This window comes from Equus przewalskii, chromosome 15 (genome assembly GCF_037783145.1).
Source record: "Equus przewalskii isolate Varuska chromosome 15, EquPr2, whole genome shotgun sequence".
Taxonomy (NCBI): Eukaryota; Metazoa; Chordata; class Mammalia; order Perissodactyla; family Equidae; genus Equus; species Equus przewalskii.
In genome coordinates, this window is record NC_091845.1 from 37,475,836 (window position 1) to 37,487,462 (window position 11,627).

The 11,627-nt window shown below is 42.8% G+C and overlaps 1 protein-coding gene across 8 annotated transcripts in view; it reads right to left on the minus strand.

The window, feature by feature from the left end:
* LOC103566924 (RAD54 like 2) overlaps positions 1-11,627 on the minus strand; it is a 176,200-nt gene that overhangs the window by 53,966 nt on the left and 110,607 nt on the right. For 7 of the 8 annotated variants that reach the window (XM_070575211.1, XM_070575210.1, XM_070575209.1 and 4 more), the window contains 8 exons: positions 6,886-7,087; positions 5,785-5,924; positions 5,216-5,332; positions 4,662-4,888; positions 3,448-3,630; positions 3,173-3,306; positions 1,802-1,998; positions 395-737 (listed from right to left, as the gene is read on the minus strand). In XM_070575211.1, the coding sequence (XP_070431312.1) occupies positions 395-737; positions 1,802-1,998; positions 3,173-3,306; positions 3,448-3,630; positions 4,662-4,888; positions 5,216-5,332; positions 5,785-5,924; positions 6,886-7,087 (1,543 nt within the window). Of the gene's footprint in view, positions 1-394; positions 817-1,801; positions 1,999-3,172; positions 3,307-3,447; positions 3,631-4,661; positions 4,889-5,215; positions 5,333-5,784; positions 5,925-6,885; positions 7,088-11,627 lie in introns of those variants that run through there. The other variant, XM_070575217.1, reaches the window with a different exon arrangement.

Consider the following 11,627-nt stretch of genomic DNA (forward strand, 5'->3'; position numbering starts at 1 on the left):
CTTTAGATTAGCCTAAGCTACATCTATTGAAATGCTGAAACTGGCAAGGCCATATCCCCTAGAACCACCACTTCTATTCTTTCACCCAAGTCAACAGAATGCTAGCTCTCTCTTGCTTCTCTCAACAAGGCAGGTATCCCTAGCAACTGCAAAGATTAACTTCTGAGAGAAGCATTTCTAGGCCAAACTTTCACAGGATTAAAACAGTAGTTACCCATCAACTGCTAGTTATTCAGGAAAAGCGATTCAGGAAAAGCAAAATTTTACTATTGCCCCACTAGGAAGGGGCCCTCTCACTGTTAAGAACATTCTCCTTCAGGATAGCCTTGGCATGCTGTTGTTACACCACGGGATCTCTAAGGATTCAGAAAGCAGAGCCCTGAGGATGGCTCACCTCTGCACAAAACCCTCCAGGAGGCTGTGCAGGACATGGCTCCGGTACCGCATGAGACGGACATCCTGAGGTGTGCTGTCAATACACTGCCCATTCAGGATGGGGCGTTCAAACATGTTGCTGAACTCCTGCCGGGTGCCGAGGAAGTCTGGGCGCACAAAGTCCACCATACACCAGTACTCAATAAGGTTGTTCTGCAGGGGGTACCCGGTCAGCACCACCCGACGGCGAGAGCGAATGTTCTTCAGGGCCTGCGAGGTGCTGGCCTGGCAGTTTTTGATGCGGTGTCCCTCGTCACAGATCACCACATCAGGGCCAGGGCGGCATAAGGCCTTCTCAAACTCTAGGGAGGGAAGAGGATCCGGAGTCAGAGGGTGAGAGGGCCTGCTCTTAGTCAACAATATGAGAAGTAGGGGTGCACCCTGGAGGAGACAGAAGAAATGAAGGAAGCAGGAAAGCAAGAGTCAGCCCCCATTGGTGAAAGGGAGCCAGCCATCCAAGCTCCTGCACATTTGGTATGAGACATTAACTTGGCCTGTTGACTCTTGCAGTAAATATCCCTTTTCTCCCTTTCCTTTCTCTATTTTTTTTTCCTTTAGGCTAAGAGCAAAACTGACTTGCATTCTTAGGGCTTACACTAAGTGGGCAGCAGAAAGCATGACCTTACAGAGTACCAGCCTAGGATTAAAAATGAGTCTAGATGAAACTGATAGGAATAATCCAGACACTTTAGTCGGCTCTCACCATTGGCAGCATCGTGGTGCCACCTGAGGGCCAGCTGGTGTGAGCTAGCTAAAAGACAAGATCTTCTTGGAGTTACTCGCCAGTCATTGCTAAATGGCAAATTCATCCCAGCTCTACCACAGAAACAAACCTAGAACAAACAATCTCATAGATGAAGAGACCTATAAAACGAAACAGCTTGTGAACTCTAAAAAAACGTTTCTTGCCCAAATAGGCAAAGGCCCCTTAGAAGAGCAAGTAGAACTAGAACTATGAGATGAATGGCTTTCACTCAAAAAAAAAACCTGGGATAAATTCTTTTTTTATAAATTCACAAATAATATTATTACTACTCTGTATATTAATGATTTAAATATTTTATAAATACTTTCCAAATGCTATCTCAGAATATCTCTAGGAAGTGGTAAAAGAAGCTGTTACTCTCTCAAGTGTTTTGTGAGAGAAACAGGGCCAGACAGGCAGGGTAGTCTTCCCTGAGCCAGTCTGTGGCCTGGCCTAATCAGAATTCCACTGCCTGCAGAGAAAGCATCCCACTTATCTTGGGGATCAAGATTTCTGTTTCATAACAACACAACTCACATCAATAATGCTTCACTTTTGACTAGGTCCTATTTTTTTTTTCCTGAAACACGCCTAAGAGTACTCCCGGGATAGGTTGCCCACCTCTCCGAAACTCCTGTTGTCTATCTTCCTCATCCAGATCAATGATGACCGGGTGAGAACGTTTCTTGGTTTTCTTCGGTCTACCTGTGGCAAAGGATTTCTTCAGGGTGAGGAGTCTGTACATTTCATACCCCATCAGCAGCACCCCACCCTCTGACACCCAATCAGCCATCACTTTAGCACGAGCTGCCATTGTCCTGCAAGAGTGAACAGAGAGAAAATATTATTACTTCCACTGCTCCCCAGGAAGAATTTCTCACAATCAAAGCTGCTTTGATGTATATTCAGAACTTCTTATTGCCAAATACTTCATGTGGCAGCAGCACAGGGCTAGTCAGCTGCCCAAGAACTCTCCCAGTATCCTAAAGATACAATTGCTCTAAGGATGAACTGGGTCGCTGATGAGGGTTAAACAGCAAAAAACAGAAATTCAATGGCACAAGGCAAACAAAAGCGACAACCTCCTTGGATGTACACACATGACTACAATTCTACATTTGAGGGAGAATTTCAAGTCATTCCTATAATAAATACAAGGTAGTAAAAGCAAAGGCAACATTCTGCATTTAACCTGCCCAAGCTGCAGTAAATAAAGAGCCGAAGATAAGCAGTGAAGGAGTTAGAGTAGCAGAGACCAGATTGACATTCAGCACAGTCCCTCTACTCCTCAACAACTGAGCCCTGGCTGTCTTTCATTAACTGCATGAGGACTAACAGTCCTGAAATCTAGGAAAGAAGAGCAGGTGATCAACCACCTTTGGGGCCACTCACACTCTCCTCATTTTGATGTGTGTGACCAATCATCACAAAAGGCAGCCTTTGAAGAAAAGAAAGTCTACCTTCTCAATTATCCATTGAGGTTAGATTTTTGGAAGTCAGGTTGAACTTATGGAATGGAAAAGAAGTTTATTTAAATCCAAAACAAACAAAGGTTTGCACCTTTCAAAGCTTGGAAGTTGTACCATTAAAGGTCAACTGTAGATTGGTGCTTAAAAGAAGAGACTGATGATTAGGTTTCTAAGAAAAGAGAAATGTAAAAGGTGAAAAGTTAGAAAATGGAAACTTTCACTTTATCACGTTGAATTTTATTACTATATACATGGGAAAATGTGACCATGCACACATATATTTCAGGGTATAAAAGCTGCTTCAAGCAGAACACAAGAAATTTCACAAGCTACTTAACTTTGACTTTACTGAGAAGCTAGGTTGAGAAAAAAATGAGTAGCAAGAAGAAAGAGAGGGACACATCAAGAAACCAAAAGGAATCTTGGAGGACAGGGCACATATCCAAACAAACTGCCATGACATCAGGATCCCGGGAAGAAGTCTAAAAGGAAAGGGGCAGAGAGGAGGGGGCAAGCCACCTACTTGTGCTCATCATTCAAGATGTGAACTTTAAAGAACCGAGGCTGAACTTCTTCAGGCTTGTTGTCAGCTGGAAGGGCTTCAGGAGCTGGCAGCCACATGTTGAACTCTGCCAGCCAATTCTGAAGAGTATTAACCTGTCAGAAGGCCAAGTCCAAAAAAGAGAGTTTTAAAGAACAAGCTGAGAGCTGAGCTCATCAAGTTTTTCAGTGCCCAGTAAGGCATTAACCCAGAGCTCTTCAGAGGGGTGACTAAGTGGTGCCTTCCCAAACTCTTACCGGCACAATGGCAAGGACAGTTTTGGCTGGTGTGTGGCGGAAGAGGACATCGATGAAGGAGATCACTTGCAAAGTTTTCCCCAGACCCATGCTGTGGGCCAGGATACAGCCAAAGCCACTACTGGTCTTAAACCTCTCCAGGGACTCAACCAGGTTATCATACAGAAACCGGATCCCACCAATCTGACAAGGGACAAACACAGACAAATGTCAGAGGGACTGGCAAAGACCATGGCTCTAGTTTTACTCACTTTGGAACTAGTAGGAATTAAGTAAATAAGCAGACATTATACTAGACAGCTGATGTGGACAGCTATAGAAGTTTCCCTGTACCCTTACTAGTCTATTGGCTGGTGATAATCTTCTTGGAGAAAACACAGAGAAGCAGTCACCTGGTACAACGGCCCATCTGAAACAAGAATCTGTAGTACCAAATTCCTAACAGGGTCTTCTATTCAGCCTTGGGCTGGCTGCCTTTGGCTGCTCATCTTGAGGTAGCCCATTCCATGAGGAGCAATTCTTATTGTCAGAGTTCTTATATTGAGTCAACCTCTGTGTTCATGAAATTTTCACTCACTGGTTCTGGTTCCAGGCTCTGGGTCAACACCAAATACTCTGTTCCCTCCTATCAGAAAGTCCCTCAGACTTCTGACTCTCACAAGTCTTCTGGAGCCACAACTTCCTAATCAAAGCACTGCTCTCCAGAGAGCATCTCAGTCAATCTTGCATATTTCACAGAAGGAGGATCAAGATTATTAAGCAAAGGGGCTGGCCCCGTGGCCAGGTGGTTAAGTTCACGCACTCTGCTGCAGGCAGCCCAGGGTTTTGTCAGTTCAGATCCTGGGCACAGATATGGCACTGCTCATCAAGCCATGCTGAGGCAGCATCCCACATGCCACAACTAGGACCCACAACTAAAAATATACAACTATGTACCGGGGGGCTTTGGGGAGAAAAAGGAAAAATAAAATCTTAAAAAAAAAAAAAAAAGATTATTAAGCCAAGAGATCCAGTGCCTTCTACATGATAGGGCAAATCTGAGGCTTGACCCTTCCCATTCATTAGGAATCCTAAAGCAACAACTGCTAGAAGGAAGGATCAGGCCTTTCCAATAGCTGCTTGTGGTACCAACAAGTACTTCACAGGCTGCAAAGTAACAACTACCAGCAGGTGATGTCCGCTGAAAAGGACAGGAGAGTCAAGATTTGCAGTACCTGGTGAGGTTTCACTGCCCGTGCCAACTGTGGGGCCAGGAAGACATTCTCCTCCTCCGGAGGGTGGTTCAGGTTGACAAGGACCCGCCCCAGGGCATCACGCTGGTTTAAGACATCATTCACATGGGTGCCACCCTTCTCCTCTTCCTCATCCTCCTCACTGACGGACTCACTGCTGTCCACAATGTGCAGAGTGTCCTCCTCTCCAGAGCTCAGTTCAATCACCTCTGAGGCAACCAACAAAATAAAACAAAATAAAACCCAGGGAGCAAAGATAATTTACTGTCCATTGTTAAAGCAAAAGAGCATGGAAACAAAGTTAGAACTTGTCATCAGTTAGGAAAAATTTGATTTTTATTATTTCTCTCTTTCAACTTCAAGCTAAGACAAGGGAAAAACTTACATTTACCAAGGAGACTCAGGGAAATTTGTCACAGTCAGACCCCAAACTGAATGAGGAAGAACTGAACTCTTTTCTATTCAAAGGTATAGCCAATCTCTCAGGGTGAACATTGGGTCAAGAGGAAGCAGAGGCACCTCTGGCTCAATCTTACCATCTCGACTGCTTTCTTCATCTTCACTGCCACTGCTACTGTCCAAACAAATGACTTCTTGGGCCAAGACCCGAGGAGGCAGTTGGGGACCATCATTTGCTCTTAAGACAATTTCCTCTAGGAAAAGAAAGATGGAAGGGAATGTCAAAACCATATTTAGCTCAAACATATTTCCAAAATTGATTCACCACCCCTCCTCCTTTCTTGCTCTCAGGGGGACTGTCCCCTGAGGAGAGAAGTAGAGGACATCTCAGAAACCTCAGCCCTCATTCCAAATTTACTTCCTGGTATCCACCTGATCACTAGAAAAGGTCCTAATCCTTTAGCATATTAAGATTCAAAGTTACGGGGGGAAAAACCTAAATAAGATCAATTTCAGGCGTATATTTTTATCCCTCTTAACTTTTTAAATGAGACCCTTCTGATTGGGTGCTCCCAAGAAGCTGAATGACACAAAAGGATTCCTGAGAGACCATGATCTTATTCCAGATCTGTCCTTGACCACTGTACATGCCAAGGGCCTCTTCTCCCTGTTCTTCAGGGCCCTTCCTGCCACCTCTACTACCTACCAGGAAGGAATTCCAGGGGAACAGTGGGAATGGGGGCTGCGTAATCCTTCCTCTGCTGCTCCAGGCGTTTCCTTCTTTCCAACTCTTCCTGTTGTGCTGCTTTGGTAACTGGCTCCAATTGATCCTCCCGTAGTAGCTTTCTAAACATTAAAATAAGAGAGAACACTGCGATTCACTTGAGATTTGGACAATGTAATGTCAGGCTAAATAGGGAAATCATCAGTACTGAGCTCAGAGAGCTGAGGTGAGAAGAGAAAAGGAGAAGCCACATCACTCACACTACACCCATGCAATGGGCAAGGTTAAAAAAAAAAAAAAAAGATACTTTAAGACTCAGGTGGTTCTGGGCTAACATATTTTTCATATTATTTAACTTCCTGACAGATGCTCCTGCCTACTCATCTCTGCACATAACAGATCAAGAATAAACTAGAGTAATGTGAGATTTGTAAAGCTGAAAAGCAGTATTAAATAATAGATTTGTTACATAGGAAAGTAGGATTACGGATTCTACATCCTTATTTCCCAAACTTAGAGTAATATTTTCAAGTTGTCATTATGTTTAAAAACAAAAAAAGATGAGGGTAGAAACAGAAAAAGATATCATTTATCTTCTTTCAGCAGCAAAATTATTTGGTAGAAGGAAGGACTGTTGGGGATTTGGATAGTTAAGGAAGTTCACATCTGCTGATTTCTTAGCTCAAGGAAGAAGCTCTGCTTTGGACCATAGTCCCTGGCCAACTAAAGTTGAGTTCCAAGAAGATGAACTCCTCTTGTTTTGACATAAGGAAAAAATAAAGGAAGAAACGAGTCCAACCAGAGCATCCTATCATCCCTGGGCTGCTTCCCAGGGCCTCCATAGAGTGAGACATTCCCTAGCAGTATTTGAGTGCCATCCACATCCACCACGCATCCTCTGACACTCCCAGACCAGTGATCCTGAGCTGCATTTTCACTATTATTTGGGGCACACAGCTTATACTTTTCTCCTTTGGGAAGAAGAGTCTCCTCCTCATACTAGTCCTTCTGCTACTGACAGCCTTCAAATGAAGGTAATACCTCTATTCTCTCTCTTCTCCTCTTACCCAGAGCACAGCTCACCGTATGTTTCTCCTCATGTGGGAGGGTTTCTGAGCTCTCTTCTTTTTGGGGTCCTCAGAGGCTAGGCTCTTGCCTTGGTGGCGCTTAAGCTGCTCTGAAGGCTCAGACTGAGATGAGGTAGTTGAAGTGCACCGCGGTGGCTGCTGCCCATCTTCCTCCAGCTGGGCACACTCAGTGCCACACATGTCTTCCAGGGATGGGTCTGAAAAGACAAGGGGAAAGAGGTACCAGGGACCAACCTGCACTGGGGGAAAAAATGGGTTCTGATGCCAGACACACCTGGGTCCAAATCTCAATTCAGCAATTTACTAACTGATGATCTAAGGGAAGTTACTTACCACTCTGAACCTCAATGGACTTATCTATAAAATGATGGTAGTGATGCCCATACATCAGAGCTGTTGACAGGACTAAATAGTGTGCATGCCTAGAACCCAGCCTGTCCCAGAGTAGGCTCACAATAAATGATAGCCATCACGCTTGCTATAATTTAGCACTATGATCAGAGTGGCGAAGCTTCTTGGCCTGAGACTGCTCAGAAAGGGACAGCTGGGTTCCAAATACAGCTCACACTCACTTGTGTGACTCCAAGCAAGTCTCATCAGCAAACAGGGAGAATACTCCTCCTTTCAGTGTCTTAAAATGTTCACTCATTCAATTCAGCAATCATTTAATGAGGGCTTACAACATGGCAAGCACTGTCCTAGATGCTTCAAGGGATATTTATAAGACTCCTTCCCTTCAAGGAGGTTGTTTTCTAGACATAATAAAGCAAAGTGTGCTAAACAGGAGGGGTAGGCCAACTGACCTAAAGAGCTTAAAAGTTTAAGATACCACTTTCAGCCAGAGGTAATTAGCTAAACCAAGAATAACTGTGTTAGGGTCATAGGAATATGAAAGAGACTATTTCGTGGGATGATCACACAAGAAACTATAGGGGAGGTAAAATGGGAGTGAGGCCTTGAAAGCTAAGCAGGATGTCTAAAGAAACTGCACTAGGGACAGGGGGAAAAAGGGAAGAAATTCCTGGCAGAGGGAATGTCATTTGTGACATCAAACACCAGCAAGGACTGGGGTTGGAGTAGGAAAGTCGAGTGCACATCCCTCTCCTAAGTCAGCTGAGCAGCATTCTGTTCACTAGATGGGCAGGCTTTGAGTCACACAGACCATAAGCCTGTCCCCAAATCCACCAAAGCCTCCCAGATACACACACTATACAACCAAAAGGTCTTTCCCAAAGGTAAGAAGAATTCAAAACTAGAACATAAATGCTATAACTCAGGTGCTCTAGTCAATGCCACTTGGCTCTCAGTCAGGAAGGACTCGGGAAGTTTGGGGGTTTTTGTTTGTTCATTTGTTTTTTTTATTGAGTTCATAAGAGTTTACAACATTGTGAAATTTCAGTTGTACATTATTACTTGTCTGTCACCATATAAGTGTTCCCCTTCACTCCCTGTGGCAGCCCCCTTCCCCTGGTAACCACTGAACTGTTCTCTTTGTCCGTGTGTTCATCTTCCACAAATGAGTGGAATCATATGGTGTTTGTCTTTCTCTGTCTTGCTTATTTCATTTAACGTAATTCCCTCCAGGTCCATGTTGTTGCTAATGAGATGATTTTGACTTTTTTATGGCTGAGTAGTATTCCATTGTGTATATATACCACATCATCTTTTTTTATTTTTTAAGATTTTTATTTTTCCTTTTTCTCCCCAAAGCCCCCCAGTACACAGTTGTGCATTTTTAGTTGTGGGTCCTTCTACTTGTGGCATGTGGGATGCCACCACAGCGTGGCCTGATGAGTGGTGCCATGTCCGTGCCCAGGATCTGAACCGGCAAAACCCTGAGCTGCCAAAGTAGAACGCTTGAACTTAACCAGTCGGCCACAGGGCCGGCCCCTATACCACATCTTCTTTATCCTGTCATCAGCCAATGGACACTTGGGTTGCTTCCACGTCTTGGCTATTGTGAATAATGCTGCAATGAACATACGAGTGCATAAGTCATTTTGAATTGTTGATTTCAAGTTCTTGGGGAAAATACCCAGCAGTGGGATAGCTGGTTCATATGGTATTCCTATTTTTAGTTTTTTGAGAAATCTCCATACTGTCTTCCACAGTAGCTGCACCAGTTTGCGTTCCCACCAGCAGGGTATGAGGGTTCCCTTTTCTCCACAACCTCTCCGATATTTTTTATTTTTTGAGTTGGTGGTTATAGCCATTTTAACAGGCATAAGGTGACACCTTAGCATAGTTTTGATTTGCATTTCCCTGATTATTTGTGGTGTTGAACATCTTTTGATGTGCCTATTGGCCATCTGTATATCTTTTTGGAGAAATGTCTGTTGATATCCTCTGCCTGTTTTTTGATCGGGTTGTTTTTTGTTGTTGTTATTGTGTGAGTTCTTTATATATTATAGAGATTAACCCCTTGTCAGATATATGATTTGCAAATATCAATTGGTGGGCTGTCTTTTTGTTTTGATCTTGGTTTCCTTTGCCTTGCAGAAGCTCTTTAGTCTGATGAAGTCGCATTTGTTTTTCTTTTGTTTCCCTTGTCTGAGAAGACATGGTATTCGAAAAGATCCTTTAAGATCAACGTCAAAGACTATACTATCTATATTTTCTTCTAGGAGTTTTATGGTTTCAAGTCTTTGATTCATTTTGAGTTTATTTTTGTGTATGGCGAAAGATAATGGTCTACTTTCATTCTTTCGTGTGTGGCTGTCCAGTTTTCCCAATATCATTTATTGAAGAGACTATCTTTTCTCCATTGTATGTTCTTAGCACCTTTGTCAAAGATTAGCTGTCTGGAGACGTGTGTTTTATTTCTGGGCTTTCAATTCTGCTCCATTGATCTGTGTGCCTGTTTTTGTACCAGTACCATGCTGTTTTGATTATTATAGCTTTGTAGTACATTTTGAAGTCATGGATCATGATACCTCCAGCTTTGTTCTTTTTTCTCAGGATTGCTTTAGCTATTTGGGGTGTTGTGTTGCCCCATATAAATTTTAGGATTCTGTGTTCTATTTCCGTGAAGAATGTCACTGGGATTCTGATTGAGACTGCACTGTTGAATCTGTAGATTGCTTTGGGTAGTATGAACATTTTAACCATGTTTATTCTTCCAATCCATGTGCATGGAACATCTTTCCATCTCTTTATGTCATCATTGATTTCTTTCAATAATGTCTTACATTTTTCATTGTATAGCTCTTTCACCTCCTTGGTTAAATTTATTCCTAGATATTTTATCTTTTTGTTGTGATTGTAAATGGGATTGTATTCTTGAGTTCTCTTTTTGTTAGTTCATTATTAGAGTATAGAAATGCAACCGATTTTTATAAGTAGACTTTGTACCCTGCAACTTTCCTGTAGTTGTTGATTATTTCCATAGTTTCCCAATGGATTCTTTAGAGTTTTCTATAATATAAAATCATGTCTGCAAACAGTGAGAGTTTCACTTCATTTCTTATTTGGATTCTTTTTATTCCTTTTTCTTGCCTAATGCTCTGGCCAAAACCTCTAGTACAATATTGAATAAGAGTGGTGAGAGTGGGCATCCTTGTCTTGTTCCTGTTCTCAGAGGGACAGCATTCAGTTTTTCCCCAATGAGTGTAGTGTTGGCTGTGGGTTTGTCATATATGGCCTTTAATATGTTGAGATGCTTTCCTTCTATACCAATTTTATTGAGAGTTTTTATCATAAATAGATGTTGGATCTTGTCAAATGCTTTCTCTCCATCTATTGAGATGATCATGTGGTTTTTATTCCTCATTTTGTCAATGGGGGGGTATCACATTGATTGATTTTCAGATGATGAACCATTCCTGTGTCCCTGGTAGAAATCCCACTGAATCATGGTGTATGATCTTTTTGATGTATTGCTGTATTCAGGTTGCCAATATTTTGTTGAGGATTTTTGCATATATGTTCATCAGTGATATTGGCCTGTAGTTTTCCTTTTTTTTTTGTTTTTAAAGATTTTATTTTTTCCTTTTTCTCCCCAAAGCCCCCCCCGTACATAGTTGCATATTCTTCGTTGTGGGTCCTTCTAGTTGTGGTATGTGGGACGCTGCCTCAGCGTGGTTTGATGAGCAGTGCCATGTCTGTGCCCAGGATTCGAACCAACGAAACACTGGGCCGCCTGCAGTGGAGCACACGAACTTAACCACTCGGCCACGGGGCCAGCCCCTCCTTTTTTTTTTTTTTTTAAAGATTTCATTTTTTTCCTTTTTCTCCCCAAAGCCCCCCAGTACATAGCTGTATATTCTTCGTTGTGGGTCCTTCTAGTTGTGGCATGTGGGATGCTGCCTCAGCATGGTTTGATGAGCAGTGCCATGTCCACGCCCAGGATTCGAACCAACGAAATACTGGGCTGCCCGCAGCGGAGCGCTCGAACTTAACCACTCGGCCACGGGGCCAGCCCCTGTAGTTCTCCTTTTTTGTGTTGTCCTTGTCAGGCTTTAGTATCAGGGTGATGTTGGCCTCGTACAATGTGCTAGGAAGTATTCTTTCTTTCCTAATTTTCTGGAATAGTTTGAGAAGAATAGGTACTAAATTCTCTTTGAAGGTTTGGTAGAATTCTCCAGGGAAGCTGTCTAGTCCTGGACTTTTATTTTTTGGGATGTTTTTGATTACTGTTTCAATCTCTTTACTTGTGATTGGTCTGTTCAAATTATCCATTTCTTCTTGATTCAGCTTTGGGAGGTTGTAAGAGTCTAAGAATTTATCCATTTCTTCTAC